Source organism: Malaya genurostris, chromosome 3, assembly GCF_030247185.1.
Source record: "Malaya genurostris strain Urasoe2022 chromosome 3, Malgen_1.1, whole genome shotgun sequence".
NCBI classification, from domain to species: Eukaryota; Metazoa; Arthropoda; class Insecta; order Diptera; family Culicidae; genus Malaya; species Malaya genurostris.
The window spans coordinates 30,660,293-30,683,861 of record NC_080572.1 but is presented as its reverse complement, the minus strand read 5'-3'; the positions used below and the strand labels follow the sequence as shown (position 1 = coordinate 30,683,861).

The 23,569-nt window shown below is 37.6% G+C and overlaps 1 protein-coding gene across 6 annotated transcripts in view; it reads left to right on the top strand.

The window, feature by feature from the left end:
• The window catches only part of LOC131436657 (protein kinase C-binding protein NELL2-like), a 234,774-nt gene extending 221,436 nt beyond the window's left edge, over positions 1 to 13,338 (top strand). For 4 of the 6 annotated variants that reach the window (XM_058605504.1, XM_058605503.1, XM_058605508.1 and 1 more), the window contains 6 exons: positions 4,016 to 4,276; positions 4,342 to 4,507; positions 4,574 to 5,048; positions 5,107 to 5,340; positions 9,973 to 10,022; positions 12,351 to 13,338. In XM_058605504.1, the coding sequence (XP_058461487.1) occupies positions 4,016 to 4,276; positions 4,342 to 4,507; positions 4,574 to 5,048; positions 5,107 to 5,340; positions 9,973 to 10,022; positions 12,351 to 12,912 (1,748 nt within the window). In that variant the 3' untranslated portion in view covers positions 12,913 to 13,338. The remainder of the gene's footprint in view (positions 1 to 4,015; positions 4,277 to 4,341; positions 4,508 to 4,573; positions 5,049 to 5,106; positions 5,341 to 9,972; positions 10,023 to 12,350) is intronic. The other 2 variants (XM_058605505.1, XM_058605506.1) reach the window with 2 other exon arrangements.
• Positions 13,339 to 23,569: the final 10,231 nt, after the last annotated feature.

Here is a 23,569-nt window from a genome sequence, read left to right as displayed (position 1 = left end):
TCCTAAAAAATAAAAATAAAATAAAAAATAAATGACGAGATAGGAAGGTCGCTTTGTCAGCAAAGTTTCTAAAAAAATTTCCTTCAACTTTGCAGTAAAGTGCAGCCGTTTTAAATTCAATTAAAAAGGTTAGATTCCAGGTTTCCAAACATCGACCACCCTAATGACCGTTCACACCGAAAGAAGCGCCATTTGATTACAAAAAACTTTTTTAAAGACACCACCAAAAATTAATATTTAATATAGAAAATGGTTTTGTCTCGTTAATTTCCCGTTTTAAACCTCTGTGCATTGTCAAGTCATGTTAAGTTCATTGCTCTTTTCTAAGCATATTCGATTATTAGCTTACTATTAAGAAAAAATATTACTTCGAATTTAAATTCGTATACGCGCATAACGAACATAACATAGTTTATTTTATTCGAATTCAAATGCTAAAACGAGCTTTTTCAAGAAGTGCACTACACTATTCAGTGATCGTTCATTAGCGACATAGTAATGGTGAATTTCCATGCTTTCTTTCATATAAGCTTAGTGAACAAAGTAGGTATATTTTACATACCACAGGAACGCTGCAAGCAAGCGATTTGTCTGGAATGCAATAAATTAGCTTTTTAGACAACTGGGCAAACCTCTTCCATATTTTTCTTCTTCGTTCAATTAAGAAACAAGATACAAAGCGTTAAAATTACCTCGTGTCTATTTTAACCCCACCGACAGGTAGCATTGATGATATCTTCATAAATGCAACCTCACATTCCAAACTAAATTTTTTTTGTTGCGTTCTCGACCGCTAAAAACTGAACATTGCGAATTTTTCAATGATTTTGTCAAGCTAATGATCCCAGACACATTCAGATGTGGCTAATTGAACCAACTCATTAATTTCAACCACAAACACTGTGAATGCTGCTTGTCACTAAGCATGCATCGGCTGGCGCTTCGTGCAACGATCAGACGGCGTCGCCTAATATCGCTTGCGTTAGCGTAGCGCTTTCATCGCCAAATTTCGTCTGGCGATTGGCCAAAAAAAATCCCGTCCTAACCACAGTGTCGAGGTGTTGAAACTTCCTTTCTTTCTCCCTACTGCGCCTCACACCTAAACGGGTGACAGATGTGTGTAGATTTGAGATCATTATTAAGAGATTATTTGCGAAACGTGCCTAGCGTGAAAAAACTGAGACACCGCAGTGCTGTGGTGAACCGGTGATGACGCCTGGATCTCATCGGTCGTCAGTAGGTTTCTTTGAATTAATTAGAATAGGACTTTGCAAAACTGTAGCTTGTTTACATAAAGAGCTATGTGCATGTCATTGCCGACCACGATGTTGCGATGATAGTTTGAACTATATGTACTTTTGAATTTGATTTCAAATTGGTAGCTTTTTTGTACAATACTAAGAAACGATAGAATTTCAAAACCCCGCAAGATGAAACCAACAAAGTTTGATTAGTGAAGGTTTGAGTCATCTACACCGTAAAACATTTCTATAAAATTGTAAGTGTCGACTAACTATTAACGATCAGTCGAGAAATTTGGAATGGTGATTTGACATCATCGCTTCAATAACAAACACTTGTAAACTTCGCCAAAATAATACGATCGCTACATACTGTCAATATCGACTCATTCTAATTGAAATCCGAAGCTCGTGGCTCCTAGGCTGTCAAACAGTTTCTGGAGGTTGCTTTGAAGCCGTGGGCAGACAAACATTTCGGTGGCAGACCATGGACGTTTCAGCAGGACTCGGCACCATCTCACAAAGCTCGAGTGAACCAAGAATGGCTGAAAAACAACGTTCCGAACTTCATCACGTCCACACAATGGCTCTCGAATTCACCAGATGCGAATCCAATGGATTATTCTCTTTGGGCCATTTTGGAGAGCAAAGTCCGAACTAAAAGATACACCAGTCTCGAGGCGCTGAAAAAAGTTATTGTCCGCTCGAGTGAACCACACCTGCAAGTCACATTCGGGCAGCTTGCGATTCGTTTTTTTGACCGTCTCAAGGCCATAGTCAAGGCAAAAGGTGGTCATATCGAGCAAAAGTGAATTGATTCTGAATTTTGTATTATTTTTACACATTTTGTACTTTGAATTAAGAAAAAATAATTTTCCAAACTGAATTTATGGCCTTCTCAATTGGTTACACTTCGAGTGCCGAACCCTGTATTCTAGAATCTGTGTGGATAATTACTTAAAAATGCAGCCAATTTTTGTTTCAATCGACTGGAATGAATCGAATCCCGATAAAATGTTCTGCATCGATTATAAGAGAGGTTTATAAGAGATATAGGATAGAATTTCTCATCTACTATTATACTAATAGTGGTGGCTGAACGTTTTCGTTATGAAAATTACTAGAAGCAGTTTGTAGAATACGATATCATCCAATCGTATTACTTTTATCTACATGAATATTTGAGCAATTCAGCCGATTCACAACGGCACGCAACTTGCAACCTTTTACATAAGCCCCAATGTATCTAGACGCAGTGAAATGCCATTTTGTATTCCGCTAAATGATAATGAAAGCTCTTCTTGCATTTTGCATATTTATTTTCTTCATGCAGAAAAACTACCTTTACTTAAAAAAGGCTGGTGGATAAATTGTACAAGCTTGCACTTTTACAGCTTTCAGAATTGTGTCAGTACACCTAAAGTAATACTTAGTTACGTCAAGCATATTCAAGCAAACAATTAAACAAAACGGGTCAAAGGAGAGTAAAACAATTGTCCAGCCCAGAGCTGCAAACGGAGTTAGTTAAATTAATACTGAGACACTCCAATTGAAAAAAATGTCAAGCAGTTCTTCAAGATCTAATTTTGGTATAAACAAAGAATCGAACTGTTGGATTTCTTCGATTTCAAACAAAAATCTTTCTTACTACGAAAACCATCACATTAAATTCAAAGCAAGAATCGATTCACTTTCATACGAAAATCGATTGAAAAAAAATAGATGACTATATTTGTTTTTTTACCACCGAATGCCACATGGCACCTAATCTGTCCAGGGAAGAATTATAGGTTTTATCAATGTCACAAAAGACCCCAACCCTCTATGCCGAACAATGAAATATTTTAGGGGAAATACATAGAACTTCATGATTATTGATAAATTTTATGATATTTTTCCAAACATCTCGTTTTAATTGAACTCATTATTTCCGCAGTAGAAATATGAGTTTCTACATTATTTTCGCAATAGAAATATGATTGGTGAATGTTTATGTGACATTTCATGAGAGCCGCAGAAAATTATTGCAAAAGACGATTTGTAGACGATATATTTCTGTGTATTAAAACCACTGTTTATTACCTGTTTCCACAAGTGCGATTCCAGTCTTCTTAACACTTCTTAAATTAAGCGATGCTGTTGCTGCATCATAATTTGATTATTACTCAGACTTTACAAAAGATTTAGGAAAAAATTATAACATGTAGAAAGAAAACAATACAGCATCTCTTTCCTCCGCTGCTCTCCGCCATATTATTGAAAACCGATCGAAAATACCTTTAATAAATTAAGAAAATACAATAAATAATTCAATAATTTAGATACTCCACATAGGCGAAAAGTACGACGACGGCGTACGCACGGCAAACGACAGCATCACAAAACTAAACAGTCACAGAAACAGAGAAACGAAGTGGTTCATTCAAAAGAAGGTGAAGATATATGAATGCGTTTTATCTTATTCTTTTTCCTTTGATGTACTGACATTACTGTAAGCCCCCTATTCATCTCGGTTCGCTAACCAAACAACGATCCAATTCATCTCGAGTGACACTAACTGAAACCTCAGATCCAATTAATGGATGTTATCCCGCAAATACGAGTTGCTCGGTCGAAAGTTCTAGTGCAGCTTGGAGCAATTGATAATTTTGAGCAGAAGCGACTATGCTCGTATTCGCGTGGAAAGGATGATCGCAATACAAATTAACCTGAGAATTACTAACATCGTTCTACTTGCACTTCCTTCTTCCTACGGATGCCACTTACTCCAATAGACATCGACGAATGCGCTCAACAGGGTGGTCTTAATGGTAATCACTGCCATCTGAACACGCGATGCGTCAACACGTTCGGTTCGTACGTATGCGAATGTTTGCCCGGTTACCGGCAGCTGGACAAATTCAACTGCGGCGAAATTGACGAATGCAAATCCGGAGAGCACAGCTGCCATCCACATGCAGACTGCCTCAACACGGCCGGTTCGTACCACTGTCGCTGCAAACTGGGCTATCAGGGCGACGGATATGACTGTAAACGTAAGTATCCAAACTGGAAATCGGTGATTGACATGATTATCTAACAGAAGATTTCTACATTTTAGCGGTGTGCAACCAAACTTGTCTAAACGGGGGCGAATGCCGGGCGCCCGGAGTTTGTACCTGCCGTGCGGGTTATGAGGGTGAATCCTGCGAGAAGGATTTGGATGAATGCGCAAAAGGAGTGCATCGATGTAAGGAGACAACGAACTGTGTTAATATGCCAGGATGGTGAGAGCCAGTAACAAGCTAACTTACGAATGATGTTTGATTGAGACTTTATCTGCACCCCGATAGGTACTTTTGCAAATGCAAACCTGGATTTGAAACCAAAGGGAAAGATTGTGTAGATATAGATGAATGCTATCTAAACACGCACAGCTGTCATCCGACGGCCCGATGTGTGAACACACAAGGACATTTCGAATGTATTTGTCCGACGTCTGCCGCAGATGAAGTCAGTAGTAATGGCAGAGGGTCATGGTCAGCTGTCGAATGTAGGTTAAGTTGTATGTTTGAGGACAGTGAGATTCCTGACGGTGGCCAGATTTCTCCTCGGAACCAACCATGCAAAGTGTGCACCTGCTCGAAGGGAGTAATCAGCTGTGTAGAGCCGCCGTGCAACTGTACGAATTGGAGGCGAGGCAGTGCGCGAGATCTTTGCTGCCCCCAATGTGATCCCAAAGAGTCTTGTCAGCACCAGGAACTGAAGCATGTGACATTCCGCAGCGGAGAGCAGTGGATTTACCAGTGTCAGACGTGCGAGTGTCTGGTAAGTTAAACTACCAAAACTCCGTTGTCTGATGATATAGTAGATATTTTATTTTTAGTACGGTGAGTTCGACTGCTGGAAGCTAGAATGCCCTCCGCTGACTTGTAATAATCCCCTGCCGATGGAATTGGGCGAATGCTGCCCTCGGTGTCCGGACGATATGTGCGGACTCGATAACACAACCACCAACGGAATCACGGGGAAAAACACTTGTCTGTACGAGCAGCGCGTCTATACCTCTGGACAGACGTTCAAGTACCCGTCCAGAGAGTGCGCCACCTGCTCCTGTAAGGTAGGTTTCGCGTTTCCTAAAGAAAAAAAAATGTAGTCTCTGCCAGAAAAATATACGCACAATATGTGCTAACATTTGAGTGCACACAGAAAACGTGTCAACAATCTATTTCCAATGAATCAATGCATCGTTCCTTAACGTTTAGCTAGGCCGACGAACTTAAAAAGTTTATGTTATTTGTTCTGTTGTACAAGATAAAAAAACACTTCCAAATTCTACCCAATCAAGTTGCTATTTCGGTTCACGCTCCCATCACAATGTATTCGGATTATTATTTCAAAACTAACATGTCTGATTTATTAATCAATTGCTGAAACCCGTGAAAGGCATGCTTATATGCTCGACATTCATTAACATAGGAACCGAAGCAGCGCTTTCGCTCTAGCTATGTATTTTATGTTTGCTTGATCATACTTTTCTGTTTAGAATATTACTTATGCAGTTGGAGTAAAAATTTATAACAAACGTTCGAGTATCGCTAATGGACTAGGCTATTAATTTTACTTATTCACCACTGTTGGTTGCTTTTTCATTAAACGATCGGTTCCACAATATCCTATGTTGCCAATGTTCAATTCACTATGACACCTACTTGTGTACCCACGTTTTCCGGTGGCACTGAAGAAAGTCTCATACACGAAAGAGCAGCCCAATTTGCAAGCAAGCAAATTTAAATTGCTCATGAAAAACTTATCCGAAGACGAGTTCTAAATTTTCTAGTTAAATGTTTGTAAAATCGATCAAACGAAACATAACAATAATACATCGTTAGATTCCTAAGTTATAATTATCTGGATACATTATTCAATGTCCATAGTCCATAGAAGCCCATGGGATTCTGGTGTAGTGAATTCGCCGGCCAATTTTGGCTCGAAATGATCCCTGGAAAATGTTCCGCAATCTAGAGTTGCGTTTTCTTCGCTTTGTGAGCAGGCGTCGTGTTCTGTTGGAACATTCGATCCCTGTAATAAAAACACAACCTACACACTCAGAAAAATTAACATCTTTATAGTCTGTTCGCACTATACCGGGACGACCGGGACGGGACCATCCGGGACTATCCGGGACGTTTTTTTCCCTCATCGGCGATGGCTGAGCTGCCGGCGTTCCTCGCCGAGTTTTTCGCACCGTCGGCGCTTGAATATCGGTGGCAACCAAATGGATTTTATCCCGGATTCGGGAATCCAATACACACACACGCCGGCAGCTCAATCATCGCCGATGAGGGAAAAAAACGTCCCGGATGGTCCCGTCCCGGTCGTCTCGGTATAATGCGAACAGGCTATTATAGATGCACATAAAAGGAGCGTCGCGATTCACTTAGATTCACAATTCAAAGTATGTAAAGATAAGTCATATTATTAACTTCACAGTTAATTTAACTGAAGCTTACATCGATATAGACGCAGCATTTTTTTTTACATGTTAATGGATGTAATATTGTGTCATCACCGAAGAAATTACGGAATGCTTGAATTCACGTCAAGCGTAAATTTCATTTTATTAAGAATGTTGTTTTTGACACCTTTGAAACGATTATCAGACGAGAAAGACTAAAAAAACTACCGTTTGAAACTAGAAATTATCAGACGAGAAAGACTAAGAAAACTACCGAGCCATAGTACTCAAGGGAGAGCAAGAATGTGAAGCTAAATAACAGAAAAAGAGACGTGACGGTGGTCACATGCGTAAGCATAAGATTTCTCTTAACTAAACTTTTGCTTACTATCAGAGGAGTCGATAGAGCAATTAGTTACAACCAGTCTTTCAGATTGATGGTACTTCGGAAACGCTTTCCAGTCTTTGCAATCAACTTTTAAACTGCTTCCATTAAAAAATTCTAATGTCAATTCCAACTCGATTTGACGTAAGACCACGTATTTGTTTTCTATATAGAGGTAAAAAATACATTACGGAATATAAAACTGTACAAACAGTGGTCATTTGCAGCTCGACCAATTCTGAACAAATTTTCGATGTCATTACACCTACTGTTTGGAAATACAGTCTGTTACATAAGAGCGTGGTCACGATCGCGATCGGTAAAGTCATCACCGGTTGAATGGTGTGGATTTTTTAACACAGAGGGCAGTAGTGTCCTTCATACAATGCGAGAATGAATCAGCTGACTATTGTTTACAATTCGATCTCAGCATTTTTTTCAAAATGAGTACCACGTGCGCTTCGCGCTTCGAATCAATATTTTTTGTACTCGAACCCGATAGGTCCCAAAATGGATTGGCCCTCTCAGCCGCCCGATGCCAATCTAATTGAGAATGTTTGGGCTATAATGAAGATGAAGCTTTGGAAGAACCGACCACACTATTTGAAGCAGCTTGTTCGCCAAATTAACAAAATTTGGAGGTCGTTTTCAGAAGAATACGCACAAAATCTCGCTCAAAGTATGCCTCAAAGGTGTCAAGCCATTATTAACGCTGACAAGGATTGGACTTGCTATTAATGTATTTGCATGTAAGTTTTTGATCTAATAAAACAATATTCAAAAGTATTTTCGTGTTAAGGCTTTTCATTTTCTCACAACAGTGACAACGCTCTTATGTAACAGACTGTATTACTACGCATTCTTTCAAGTAGCTAACATTATTACAATAAAATTTAATAACAAACAATGTCTAATTTTCCCTATTCTCCAAGCCTATGGGTCATATCAATAAAACGCAGTAAAGTCTGATGTTTGTAGTGCCTTCTCCAAACCAATGTCCACATATAAAAATACACAGCTGGTATGAATAAAAGTAAATTTGAACGGGTATTAAATGCTACTTTCGAATTTAAGCATTCACAGCAGGCCGATCTGCACAGAGCCGGGAAAGCTGACATAAGCATGCGCAATGCAAAAAACCTACTTATTGCTGTAAAAATTTCCCATTTTTAAATTTTATACTTCACCATATCAAAGTAGCAACTTGCCTGACCTGCCACAAGTAGCAACCTGCCTGACCTGTCGAAAAATCGGTAGTAAACACTACAATTTGTAGTATGTTCGAATGTTGTTGTGTAGTAAAGTCTCTTTTTTAACAGGAACAGAGACCACAATTTCGTATACATACGTTGCATTCTACATAGCATAGACACAAATTTTCAAACATAGCCCTTCACTATACCCGCAATATTATTGAACCGATTTTCACTATGTGCGACTCGACAACTTCGTGGTTAAGGTATTGTACCTGAACAAACAAAAGGACTTTTTTCTTGTTAGTTTAGTGCGTCGTTTGTCTCACCCATGAAGACAACGTACAAATCGATACTAACATGTGATTATGGCATATCGTACACCTTGCAAATACTATAAAATATAATGCTCATTGCTCGGCTCTACAACTTTCATTTACACAATAATCGATATAATCTCGTAGATAGAAGCCCAATCTACGGACAGATCGAAAAAATCTTGTGATTTTACATCATAATGTGCATCTTCATAAAGGGAGTATCGTATTTTGCACAAAGTTGTATTTATGGACATGCTGCTAACGATCTTTTGTTTATTTTATTTCGTTCGAATTTAAGCCATGTAATTTTCAAATCAAATAACTTTACATGTTCTTGGATGAAAATTTGTGTGAAATACGACGCTCCATTTATGTGCATCTTATAAGATGTAAAATCACAAGATTTTTTCAAACTGTGTAGATAATCTTGATATACAAAATTATCAAAGAAGTATGTTTCGCATAGATACAAGAAAATTGAAATTAGATAATTGAAGCAACCTCTTCTTATTCTACGAGCAGAAAACAGATATATAGGCTCACATATGAGCTGTGTATAAAATTTGCTTATTCAGCATGGCGAACACTTGCAGATCATCGCGATCGATACTATTTTGAGCGCAAAACTCACATCACGACACTATTTATGTGCTACATTAACTTAACGCTAAATTCTTGTTTTGCTGTTGGTTAAATGCCAAATTCATTTTTGTTTTATTCGGATGTGGTTCTCGTGTGATTTCTACGGCAAGAAAACACATAAGTAAATCATGTGAGGAGTGTTCAAGCTGTTGTCGTTGGAATATTTCTATAACAGGCAGGAGGATTTTGATATCGTTCCGGAACATAGTTTTGAAAGATCGCGGCGTAGGTGGCAGTAGTGTTTCCAAAATATAACAAATTTGAAATTTACACAGGATTTATAAAGATTTTTTTCGAGCTTGTATATCTGTTATCTGTTTCATACAAAACAAAACCTGAATATCTCCTGTAAGCATACTACCAACAAATATAAAATAGGGAACAATAATGATTCAACGTTCATATGATTTTTATCATAAATGCTTTAATATGGAAAGATAGTTAAATTGTTATTATTCGTTTGATGGATTTTGCAGATAATAGATATTGACGTAATCTTTCTTCGTCAATGCAAAAATTAATATATTTTAGGGCATCTGAGTTTTAGTCAAGCTTTCTTCTAGTAAAAAATGTCAATCGATATTCTGAAGTTAAAACTTATCATTCGCATATATCTGCCCAGCAGCATCATAGTCCAATAGTCGTACATAGCAAATCATCATAAACTTAATCATTTCAACTAATCACTAATTTCTTAACTACCGAAAATTATTAACCTATAACACTGTAACCTGCGAAACAAATTACATTCCAGGTCCCCTACTGTGCCCAACTGGTGAGCAATTCCGCGTGTTGTGTGCATCGGTAAAAAATCACTCTTTAACTACACTTACATTGGTTTTCTACTTATGAGTTGGTATCTGATTTGGTTCTATATAAAGATTTTCATCTTTCTTTGGTTATTCGGTCAATCGTTGAGTTCGATTTTCGATACAGTGCTTTTCAGTTTCGATTTATGTATTTACCTTTCCGTCAATCGGTTGAAATTGTCGTCCACTGAAAACTGTTTCATCCGGTTTGTCGCGATAGGTTTTTTTAGTTTATTTATTTTCGGTTCTAATCCTGCTCTTTCACAAAATCACTTATCAATTTTCACTTCACCCGTATAATTCATAAGAAAGCAATCCTTGTGTACTTTTAGCATTTATTACAATCTAACTTTCTTGTACTGGAGACGATGTAAATAAATATTTTTTCCATTATACTATACATCCACCATCGAATATGTTCAATGACACGAACTGTACAAATGCAATTTAGCTGATCACATCTTCGTATTATCGTTATCGCACTCATGCCACTAAAATTCTTCTTCGAAGCGGTGTTTTATTCAACCATCTGCACTGCGGCAAACACTGTTTGTCTAATGATTCCTGCTGTCCTTTCCAAATACACTGATTATCATATATTTGATTTCATTCTCTTGACAGATCAGTTCGAAACAGTTTAGTTTACTTAGTTTAATTATATTTTGTTCGTGTTCAAGTTACTTTATTTCAAACAGATCCAACAATCACTTCTCCACACCAGAATTCCGCTTTCTCAACTAACAAGCAACAACTTGGTAAAATCGCACTTACTTCTCAATTTGTAATTCTAAGCACCAACACTAGACAAGCACCTTGTATGATTCGAGTGCGAAACATGATCCCGTCATGCTTGAATTATTTCGGTTTCTTTGGCATGTACAATGAATATGTTTTTCTAAACGATTTTTCGACTCCAAACGTTTTTATTCAAATCCTGAGATTTTTCTCACCCTACTCAGTAAGATACTAACGAAAAAGACTCGCACAGAGTACCATGCGAGTGATCAAACTAGCCACCAAATACATTTAGACACATCATTCAAAATTTTTCGAGTATAAAGATCTAGTTTATTCTCAGTTAATTGAATAGCTTATCCTTCTTCTATTGTAAATGCATCTTTGGCCTTTAATGGTTTTTTTTTTCGTTAGATAATGTCATTCTCCTCAACGACAAAACATGTCATTCTCCTCAACGACAATCTAATCAATTAACCTATACTTTGTTTCATTGAGTCTTACAATAATTTATCTCCTACCTTTTGGTCCTTTCCAGTTTAATTGCATTTTTCGTTTTCTCAATGTAAATAACAATTATGGTAGTATTCCGTAGATTTTTCTTAGTATTTGCATGCTTGTAAATAGAAATATAAAGTCGCTGGTACCTTAACTGCCTCCCAGCATAAAACTAATTTAAATTAACATCTTCAAGGCTTATCACTGTAACTGAAACAGCAACGAAGTCTTCGTTGTATCATTGTGACATTCAATCTAAGGAAAAGTATTCTTTCGAGTTTGAAAAATCGGAAATCTAAATGTTTTTCTCAAGCACAATTAACCGTTGCACTGTGAAAATGAACATTGCACCATAAGAGTGATTAGTGTTTGTTTCTATTGGTTAAACAATTTAAATTTGTTTTATGTAGAATTTGGTGTCGCCGAAAGTGCAATTATTTACCGAAAGAAAACGTCAAGCCTTTGAAAAACTATTCGATTTTAATCTGTTACTACAATATAGATCACTAATAACTTTACTCAAATAGCGGATGGCCTGGTGAATTGCTTTATTCTAGTTATAGATTAAAAAACATCATTTGCTTAAATTGATCTTCCAATTCAATTCATTAATCAGAATTTTCGATTCTGTTAAGCTTTACACCATGAGCAAAAACAATATACAAAGTACAAAAAATAATTTTACTTTCACAACAACTATTACCCAACTATGATGGTAATGTATCACTTTTATCGGACGATAATTATAAAAAATTGAGTATATTGCATTTTCCTCGACACCATCATCATCGGTCAATTCTCCTAAAATTTCCAGTTTTGACCCAAAACAAGCCGTATTAAAACCTTAATGTTTTTAAATAATACGAAAAATTACATGTTTTAATTTTCACTCTCTTCTCTTCACATCCATCTTTGCGTTATACCACACCCCACCGCGAATATCACACTCAATTTTTCCACCACCAAATAACAATGAAACGAAAACACAACTACCAAACAATAAATAAATACACCAACACTGTTATCAACACTACACTGTGAACTTGCACAATGGAACGTGAATCCTTCATCGTGATGGTCACCTGCATAGGACGGTAAGATCACCTGCCGTTACGATGATGATTGTATTAATGATGAACTACGAAAGATTGAAATGCCTCTTGCAAATGATAGCATTACGAGTAGTCTTTCTAATAATAAACCATCGCAATCAACGACCCCAAAGACATCACCACGATCATCACCTCAACCAGCAACAGCCATCAGTGACAGGGGTAATACAAAAGCGACGATCCCACCCGCAGCTTCAACTTCAGAACAATCAATCCCATCAAGCATCTCTGCAACCGCAGAGCCGATACCAAAGCCAATTCCAACCCACTCCACATCTGTTACTCAGCAAAAGCTACAACTGCAGCGGGACGAGATTACAACTCTACAGCCTGCATCAACAGAGCACCATCAATCGCAAAAGCCACGCTCTCGAAGTTCAGCTAACGCAGCAAAGAAGCTTCTCAAACGCTCGCTCCCAAGCAGTGCTGATGGGCAACTCGAGACCACATCGTCTTCAGCACCTCTCCGAAGGTATATTGGTAACTAAATTTGTTAAGAGTAATGAGTATTCCCACAGTTGTGGGACGTCGATGACCTAACACTCATCACACAAAATTCCCCCTAATCACAAATCATACCATGATCACCAAAACCATTGTTTCAGCTCTCTTGTGAATCAGATAGTTTATTTCTCCACTGTAGGAAACTCCAGATATATCCAAATATTAAGGACAAAAATTAAATCTTACCGTAGTTATGTGTACATTTTTTTGTAATTTATTAGCAGCTGAACAAATTTAATAATATTCCAAACCACATACATAGGATGTTTAATCAAAGACAAATTGAAAGTTAGAAAGTTCAAATTCCTAAAATCTTTTAATCTACGAAACAAGCAACCAAGAACGACAATTACCGCAACAGCGCCCAAATTTATGAATCAAACTAATCCAAAATGTACGTAATCGTTTTCTCTCTTTAGTCATTCCGTTAAATTCGGCCATATAGTCATCTTTCGCTTGACACAGACACATGAAATTGAATTATAGAAAAAAAAAAACAGTTAAAAATAATTGAACATGTCTACTTTTCAGTTTCGAAAATACCTGAAAATACTATATACTCGAATGAACAGAAAATCTTAATTTTTAGTTTTATTTATTATTCTTTTTCAAAATGATGAAATAGTGATGAGAAATGATTCCTCGGAGGACGTTTTCTGAACTAGGATGAAATTTGCAGTATTTTTATAACAGCTGGAAATGTTTATTCGGCTGCATACAATAAAAATGTTGATTTGTGATTTGCTACCGATAATAAAGATTGACAATAACCTCAAATCGAGAAACTTTCTTGCTTCTGGGTTGGCATAGGCATATCGCACTAACTTCAGAATTGTAAAAAATAGCGAAAAAAAAATATAAATCCAATCAGAGAATGAAAGCCCCCGACATATTCCTGCATATTTTATCACTGATCGAATGGTTTTCTATAGCTGTTTAGCCCGAAAATTACATTCCTAGAAGCAACAAAAAACTTAAAGCATTACAGATCACCTGTAGCTGTAAGTATAACAGTACGAATACAAAACATGATTAAAACTTTACATAGTAGTTGAATAATATGTATAACATTTCACTGTGTTTTGAAGTTCATCAGGAAAACAGCCTTTGTTTGCATAATTTAATTATTTATTGCACTTGACACTGAGCACGATATAAACTAACAAAAAAACGAACAATTATTTTCATCGAAACAAGTCTACATAAGTAAAATGTATGAGCAAAAACACACAAACGTATGAGATAGTTAAACAACAAATCGAGCGCAATTTCTATATTTTATTTTACACGACCACGCCGTCGATTGTCACCATTCTAGTCAATTTCAGTTTACGTTAAGTGTAACTTATTTATTACCAGTTTCTTCCCGGTACCAAATCCTTCTTATTATTCTAATGTTTATTCTGTTAGAAAAAAAACATAAGGAAAAAATACACAAAAACATGCAACAATCAAACATTCGCTAGAGAAAAAAAAGATATTTTGAATAAGTAGGAAAGTGCATTTTTCAGTTTGCTGTTTCAACAGTTGAGACAAAAAAAGCTACTAGTGTAAAACAAACAATCAATTTAGTAACAATTAACGAAACAATTGTAATGACTGCATGGAATTCCCGCAAAAATAACAATAATGAACACAAATCAAACTTGTCGATTTTCGATAGGGCCTCAACAGGCGGTGAAGCGCAGGGAAGATCCCAATTGACAAAAAAAAGTTTTAACAAGTAAAATTCGAACATATAAAACCGCAAAACATGGTAAGAAAGAAAAGAAATATTAGTTCCTTCTGTCTAATGTACCACAATAAGAATGTAAATTTATACTGGTTAGCTGGTAGTTTTAGCATTGTATAGAATTTAATGAAGAAAAAAGTTGAGAGAAAAAGCTTATGAGTGTACTCTAGTTCTCGCGCAGCATTTGTTTCCAGTAATATGGTTATAATTTATTGAAAAACTATTGACTACTGCTAAAAATAACGATGGTTTAGTCGAATAAAACTGCGGTATTGTCGATTAAAACTAAAATTATTCTAAAAACTCAATTTAGTCGAGTTTACTGGCATATAGAGATCATTTGTAACACGACTGCGAGTGCATGTGAATCACGCTTACACCTCCCCCACAACCACAGATTGCGTTAAGTGTGGAATTCACGTACACAAACTAGCGTGATAATTCTAATTATCTATCGATTATTTGAGCGATTATGATGGCAAATGCACTGCTGCATTCGAGAATACTCTCCTAAGTTTTCGGCCTTTTGATGATGATTATGATGGGATTAGAATTAGCGATGTATTTAATAAACGTTTGAAAATAATAAGAGAAAAATTAAATGCAAACAATAAAATGAACTAAAAATTGACCTAAAATATATCGTAGGAAAAGAAATGAAATAAATTATCAGCTGTCCTGTAACTATTACTAGTTAAGTTTCTAATCCTAGTGAGTATAAAGAAATTCTTGTAAATATTAGTTAATAAATAAACAATTACAAGAACAAAAACATTAGAAACTGAACAAAAGATTAAGTTAAAGTTAAAAGCAGTATAGTAAGTAACGAAATAACATTTGCTCTGGAAAAGAAAATCAAATCAGTTCGTTAATACAGAAGGAGACAAAAAACAAGCTACACATTTTCAACAAAGAAACAATGTATAGTGGTTAGAAAATTGTCATTTTATTTGATCTTTATATTTATATTAAATATATATTTTAACAACTTCTTTTAATAAAAACAAGCCAATAAAATGAGCAATTATCCAACTAAACCGACTGATTTCTTCCATATGACAAACACTGGGGTATACACATCTATCCAAATATTCTTTCTCTATATTTCATCAACACAACTCTACCTCACCGCATTGTATACCTGTTATGTTTCAGTTTTAAACCACTGATAAATTTAGCACACGATTGCAGTCTTTTATGCATCATTTAGCACTAGTATGGTATGGTGGTCAATAGCCCAAACAAATGTTGTTTTTGATAAACCTCGGTTTATGTTTTAAATGGACGTGTAAGCAAGTGACAGTTTCTCTTTGTTTACTTTCTCTGCTATAAATTACTACGCGGTTTAAACGTTTACCACCCAACTCTTTGTATCGAACGATACTCGAAACCTTCGACTTTCGACCAGTACTGTAAAATCTATGAAAATCTTAACAATCACGTCACAATAATCGAAAAAGAAAGTAAGTAAAAAGAAACTGTCACTTGCTCATACGGCCGTTTGAGAAATCAATAGAGAAACAATTGTAATGCTGTTCATATACTTACACACTTAAAACCGATCCTCCAGCTCGGCATAATGAAATGCCGACGTCATTTTACTGATTGTTCAATAACTCACATGCTTTTTCCTAAATTCATTGAAGAAATATTCTGATATCTCAGCAAATCGCATTTTTTAGCATAACACATTGCTAAACTTGTTAGTAAACAACCAATACATATACCGAAATCAGCAAATCCCTCTGGCGAGATTTCTAATAGTGTGTGAGCTTTTACTAAAATTTGGCGAGACATTTATCTGATGTTATTTTTTGGGGTTTGCTTTTCTTTTTTGTGTTCTAAATTCCTCTATCTTATCCTTTGTGATAATTATTTCATACAGCAATAAACTCTCAATTACTGATGACTCGGCAATCATCCATAGCCACTCTTCACCTGTCACTTAAGGTACGGATGTCATTTGCAACAAGCATGGGGTTGCATTGCATTACGACATAATTGGGATTTTGCAGTATTCAGGCTAATGATTTTAGCCTTTGGTTCAAATTTATCTTTTCGACTGTTATTATTATCGATTGATTGAATTTGACTAAATCTACGACCTGATTCTCAATTTGAAGGATAGAAATAGATTGGTTTCATTTAGCACTGAAAATCAAATAATAAGTAGTAGTTGATATAATAATTATAATACAATGAACATAAGAAGAACTGCACCCAAAAATTACTTTGATTGATATATCCAAATTTTTTGTTGACATAATTTCTTTGCCAGATAGTAAAAACATATTACACAGAAATGATTTTTACGAAAGATATGAAAAACTTTTTTCAGTGTATTAGAATAACTATCGAACTGTCAAAAACAAGCATGGGCATTTTTTGGCAATAGGACGAACAGAGAAAGTGAAGGTTAACAAGAAACCATATGTTTAAAATATATTTAAAAAATTATGCAAAAAATACCAAAAAAATCATTTTGTACTTCATTCTTCAGTTCTGAGCTTTTTCTTGTTTTCACTTGATTATCACTTGTCTATCACTCGTTTCTCACTAGCTCATTTATTCGCTGTACCAGATTGTTTTGTATACAAACATAGGGTACCTGTAACAACTAACAGGTACATTTTTGTAAGATCAGGAAAAATATAACAACAGGCTTACCCTACGAAAATAACATGTATATTTATTTCAGAAAACTGGGAAACATATTATTTCATTCTTTACGAACACTGGGAAACATATATTCTGATTACTTTTTCATATACTTTTTTCTCTTTTTTTAATGACTAAGTGTAGTTGTCAATGTTTCTTTTTTTTATTGCGATATATTTTTTTATAGAGGTTTTAACCTTAAGGTCATTCTCCTCTTCGGGCCAGAAAAACTTTCTGACCCTATGTCCGGGGTTGGGAATCGAACACAGGTGGGCTGCGTGAAAGGCATCGACTTATCCATCACGCTATACCCGTCCCCATTTTATTGCGATATTCACCTAACTAGAGAAGACATTTTGTAGAAACAGGAAATTTTTTTTAATTTTTTTTATTCAATAATATAATATATTTTTTAGATACACCTAAAAAATATATTATATCTTCCAGATGGCGTTGTTAAATATCTATGGCCGCTTCCTTTGGTTCGTGTGGGTCCGCGAGAAACACCCCCAGGCTACGAGGGCCCGGTGGGTGGCCCGCATGCTAGTCATCGACTGGAGCGGTCTTCCGTGGGCGATGATGGTGATGTTACAGAAGAGAATGAAAAAAAGTAAATATTGTGGAAAGTGAGGTAAAAATGGGGTATGAAAAAAAAATGTCTGAAAACTACAGATATCTAATTAATTGCCATCGAGATGGTGAAGAGACGGAGAAAGGGGGAAGGAAAAAGTTAGTGCCAAAAAAAAGATCTTGTTAGCTCCAATGAATATGGTGGACAGGGACGGGGATCGAGAGAATCGAGCGGATGTTAGTATCGAACCTGTAGGTGGAGATTATACTTTCTGAGCGAGGAATAACACATTACACTTGGATATTAATGTGTTTGAGGAAATGGTATATGAGAAGCATATATGGACTATCCCGACTCGCCAACACATCCCGAACCGGGACCTCAGGCGGTCTACCTCGGGCCCTGAGGGATTCCAGTAGCTTGGACCTGGCGTCGCGATACTCTACGCACGACCACACGACATGCTCGATGTCCTGATAACCGTCACCACAGGTGCAGAGACCGCTCTCCGCGAGCCCAACCCGCCAGAGATGTGCGTTGAAAGTGTAGTGATTTGACATGAGCCGCGACATAACACGAATGAAATCGCGACTCACGTTCATCCCCCTAAACCCTAGGGATAATGGAATGTAGCCATCGTCCCAGTTCATAATTGCTCCATGAAGTTTGCCAACTTTCGAGAGTTTTCTGGCGAGAGTTACTGAAAAATTCATTGAAGCAGATTGGTCTTTCATAAATGTCACCTTCTAATGCGCCCACCTTAGCCAATGCGAAGGGACCCAGACTAACGATTTTGAATAAGACCGTTCAGATAAAGTTCGCAAATGTTCCCGTATTTTCCCCAGGAAATATGGGGGATACTTTCCTGGCTTCATAGCCCGGAGAGCTTCTATTGAGCTTAGACTGTCCGTGACAATGAAGTAATGGTCTTTGGGCAAGGTTTCAATGATCTCGAGGGTGTACTGAATATCAGCTAATTCTGCGACGTAAACTGAAGCTGGATCACTGAGTGTGTACGAAGCGGTGATTTTCTGATTGAAGATGCCGAAGCCTGTGGACCTGTTGATGTTTGATCCGTCAGTGTAAAACACCTTTTCACAGTTGACTGTTCTAAATTTATTATGAAAGATATCAGGGGCCACTCGAGGGCGTACGTGATCCGGAATTCTACGAATCTCTTCTCTCATGGATATGTCGAAAAACACAGTAGAATTAGTAGTATCCAAAAAATGATCACGGTTGGAACAAACGAAGAAGGATTAATATTCTGAGCCATGTAATCAAAATACAAGGACATAAAACGGGTCTGAGAATTGAGCTCGACAAGCCTTTTGAAGTTTTCAATCACCATCGGATTTAAGATGTCGCATCGGATTAGTAATCAATATGATAGATCCCAGAATCGATTTTTCAACAGTAAGACGCCCGCAAGCACTTCGAGACTCATCGTATGAGTCGACTGCATGCAACCTTAGGCAATACGCAAACAACGATACTGAATTCTTTCCAGCTTGATGAAATGGCTCAACCCGCCGGAGATGTGCGTTGAAAGTGTAGTGATTTGACATGAGCCGCGACATAACACGAATGAAATCCCCCTAAATCTAGGGATAATGGAATGTAGCCATCGTCCCAGTTCGCCATTGCATCCATATTCCATTATGGACAATATCGTTGTTTGGTACAGCCTGATCAGGTCTCCTGGGTGGGCACCCCACCAAGTTCCGGTTATTGTGCGAAGAAAACCGATTCTCTGTTGGCATTTTTGTTTCAGATACCTAATGTGACAACCCCAGGTGCCGTTGGAGTCAAACCAGACCCCGAGATATTTAAATGAAGACAAAAAAGGAGAAAAGGTCCTAAGTGCAAATGACAGTTTCTCTTTGTTTACGTTCTCTTTCGAGTGTTACGGTCCAATAAGCAATCTTTCCATTTACAACTTCACATAGGATAATAGCAAAAACCATCAACTTTCGATATGCACTGTAGAATTTGTTGTAAATTACTGGAATTTGCCGTAATAATTTAAAGAGAAAGTAAACCAAGAGAAACTGTTATTTGCACTTGGGACCTTTTCTAATGTTCATCGAGAAATGTGAAGACCTGAGCTATGGTCCCACCCCCTAGTTGAAGCTGTAATTTTGCTGGTTCTCGCTTCCTTGAAAACTCAACCAGCTCAGTTTTCTCCGTAGAGAACTCAATACCCATTTGAAGAGCCCACGTCGACAAGTTGTCGAGGGTATCTTGCAATGGTTCTTGGAGATCTGCAGCTTTGGGTCCTATAATAGACACAACGCTGTCGTCGGCAAGTTGTCTTAGGGTGCAAGATGTGTTGATACATTCATCAATGTTGTTTACGTAAAAGTTGTATAAAAAGGGGCTTAAGCATGAGCCCTGAGGAAGACCCATGTAACTGATTCGTATTGTCGACAAATCACCATGCGCGAAATACATGTATTTCTCGGACAATAGATTATACAAAAAGTTATTCAGAATTGGTGAAAGACCATGCTGATGCAACTTCTCAGATAGGATGTTTATGGAAACTGAGTCAAAAGCCCCCTTGATGTCTAGGAAAACTGACGCCATTTGTTCTTTGTGAGCAAATGCCGTTTGAATTTCGGTTGAGAGCAACGCAAGACAATCGTTCGTTCCTTTGCCCCTGCGGAATCCGAATTGTGTATCTGAAAGTAAGCCATTAGTTTCGACCCGATTGTCTAGACGAAACAGAATCATTTTTTTGAACAATTTCCGGATACAGGAAAGCATAGCAATCGGCCGATACGAATTATGATCGGAGGCTGGTTTCCCTGGTTTTTGAATGGCAATAACTCTTACTTGTCTCCAGTCATGTGGGACAATATTATTCTCAAGAAGCTTATTAAATAAATTCAATAAACGTCTTTTGGCAGAGTCAGGCAATTTTGTCAACAAGTTTAATTTGATTTTGTTACACGATAAGAGCGCAAGTGAGAACTCTATCATCGAAAACAGTGTTTCGTTTGTATTTGACGTCACGGCGCGGGAGATCCTCTGGTCCGGAGCAGAGTCTGGGCATACTATTTTAGCGAAATCGAATATCCAGCGGTTAGAATATTCCTCGCTTTCGTTGGTGGTGTTTCTATTGCGCATTCTCCGGGCTGTGTTCCAAAGAGTGCTCATTGTTGTTTCACTCGATGATCCGTCTACGAATCGACGCCAATAACAGCTTTTCTTTGCTTTAATCAAACTTTTCATTTAAGCGTCCATCTAAAAGCCGCGTAGTATCTAAAATTATCAAGTGTTCCGTTTTCCCTAAACTCGATAAATGATGAAGCTCTCTCCGCGTTTAATTTTGAGCACTCTTCGTCCCACCACGGGTTGGGAGGACGGATGTTAGTTTTCGCGCCGGGTACATGTTTCGTCTGAGCTTGTACTCTTCCTCCGGAGGAAGTTCTTGTGTTGTTTCTAGTTTCTCAGATATCGAATTTGCGTAGCATTTCCAATCAATATTTCATGTGAGGTCATACGAAACATTGATTGTCTCCGATGGTCTTAATCCGTAGGTGATTGATATCACGATAGGTGGATGATCGCTACCGTGGGGATCAGGGATCACCTTCCACGTGGAGTCCAACCGTAGCGATGTCGAGCCAAGGGAAGGAGTACTTTGATCCCCAAAAGTACTCCTCCGTAGGGATCATCTCGATCCAAGCGAATAATGTTGAAATCGTGGAAGTTTAAGGGTGTTTCGGAAGTTAGCCAAGTTTCGCACAATGTAAATGCATCACATTTCAGATTGTTTATTAATAGTTTGAACGGGTCTATTTTTGGGATGATACTTCTGCAATTCCACTGAATAACAGTGATTGTATCCGTGACCTCGGGGAGTGACTTAACCATCGAAGGATACGATCGCTGAAAGAAGGGGCCATTTTGCAGTCAACTGCTTCAAAAATGTTTTAACTGTAGGAATGAAAGCCATTAATAGACTTTTAAGAGGTTCTGAAATATTGAAGGCAATCATGATCCAGTCCACGAAATCAGAGAATTTAACAAACCCAGTATTTGGTAAATTTTCTGATTGATTTTTGGGGACTTTCGGGGATTTTGAAGTCCCAGGAAGGGGTGGAAATTCTTACACGGAATTTAATTTTCCAAGATCTGGAGCTTTTTTCTCCGGTTATTTGGCACCACTTCCTGTTGCTGTAGTTTTAGAAGCCCCCTCTAAAGACATCTTCGAATCCTTACTAGGGAGCTTATGAGAGGATATATTTCTCCTCTTTCTGATTGATGAGCTATGAGGAACAGCCGAAGATGTACCTTCGAGGGGGTCATCATATTCGCTCTCGTCAGTTGACAAGTAAGCGTAAGGATTTTCGGTAGGTGGCGTAGCACATTTCAACATTTCCGCAAATGAGCGCTTGGAATGTTGCTTGAGTGAACGCTTCATTTTATCCTTACGCAGTTTGTACGCGGGACAATCAGAGAGGTCATGTAGCCCTCCTTACAGTAGAGACACTTTTCATTGTCTCCACTGCAGGAGTTATCCGCATGACTCCCTCCACACTTTATACACCGGGATTTATAGCAACAATGGGATGCTGTATGTCCCAATTGTTTGCAATTGGTGCAGTTCATGACCCGCGGCACAAAAAGGCGAACAGGTAAACGAACTCGGCCCATGAGGACGTAATTAGGCGAAGCCGAGCCAGCGAAAGTCACCCGATACGAGTCTGATGGGATATAGGACTTAGTCCCATCCTTAGCGGTCGATACTGAACGCAATTCCTTGCAGTCCAGTATTTTAACATTTTTTAGTAGGGGGTTTTTAAAACCGCTTGCCCCATGCTCAAGAATGTCCCCGCAAGTCAGACTCGGTCTACTGATAATAGTGGCCCTTATTACACGGTGAAAACCAAGTGAAGTGACTGTTACCCTTATTATGGGTATCACTTCACGGTGGAAATCAAGTGAAGTGAATGTAGGTCCTTATTACGAAAGTCGCTTCTGAAACAAATGTAATTATTTGAATGAACTTGATGTCATTATGAACATCACGCCACCAACATTTTGTTGAAAAAATTTGTTTTTTCCACCACAGTGACACTTCACTATGCGTGATACTGGTAATAGGTAAAAACAAGTGAAGTGATATGTAAGTGAAGTGAATGTGAAAGTGGAGTGAGAACGGTAATAAGGGCCAGTAACACATACATACACACACATACATACACACACATACACACACATACATACACCCACATACAGACATTTTGCGTACTCGACGAACTGAGTCGAATGGTATATTACACTCGACCCTCCGGGCCTCGGTTCAATAGTCGGTTTTCACAGGGATATATAACCTTCCTATATGAGAAAAGCAAAACATTTCCAACCATGCAAAAGAATGCTAAAACAATATCTGATAATTTTGAATAAATCGTTTCATTTTCTGTCAAAAAAAAAGCGCTTTTCTATGTTGTTTGATTCTTCGAAGTAAAATCCTTTCCTTTCCTTTGTAATATTTATCCTTTTTAGTTTGTTTTATACAAATTAGCACGGTACGTTTAAAAAATCCATTATCGGACACGATGTAAAATAAACTTGTAGTCACTTTGCACCCAAAAAGCCCATCTTGAGCTTGAGAGACCACCACTGGTTGCTACTCCGTCACTGATCGGGATTAACTGAAATTGTACAGAGAATTCGTAGATGATGAGTTCCTTGAGCAGTACCGGTGCCGGCCAGGC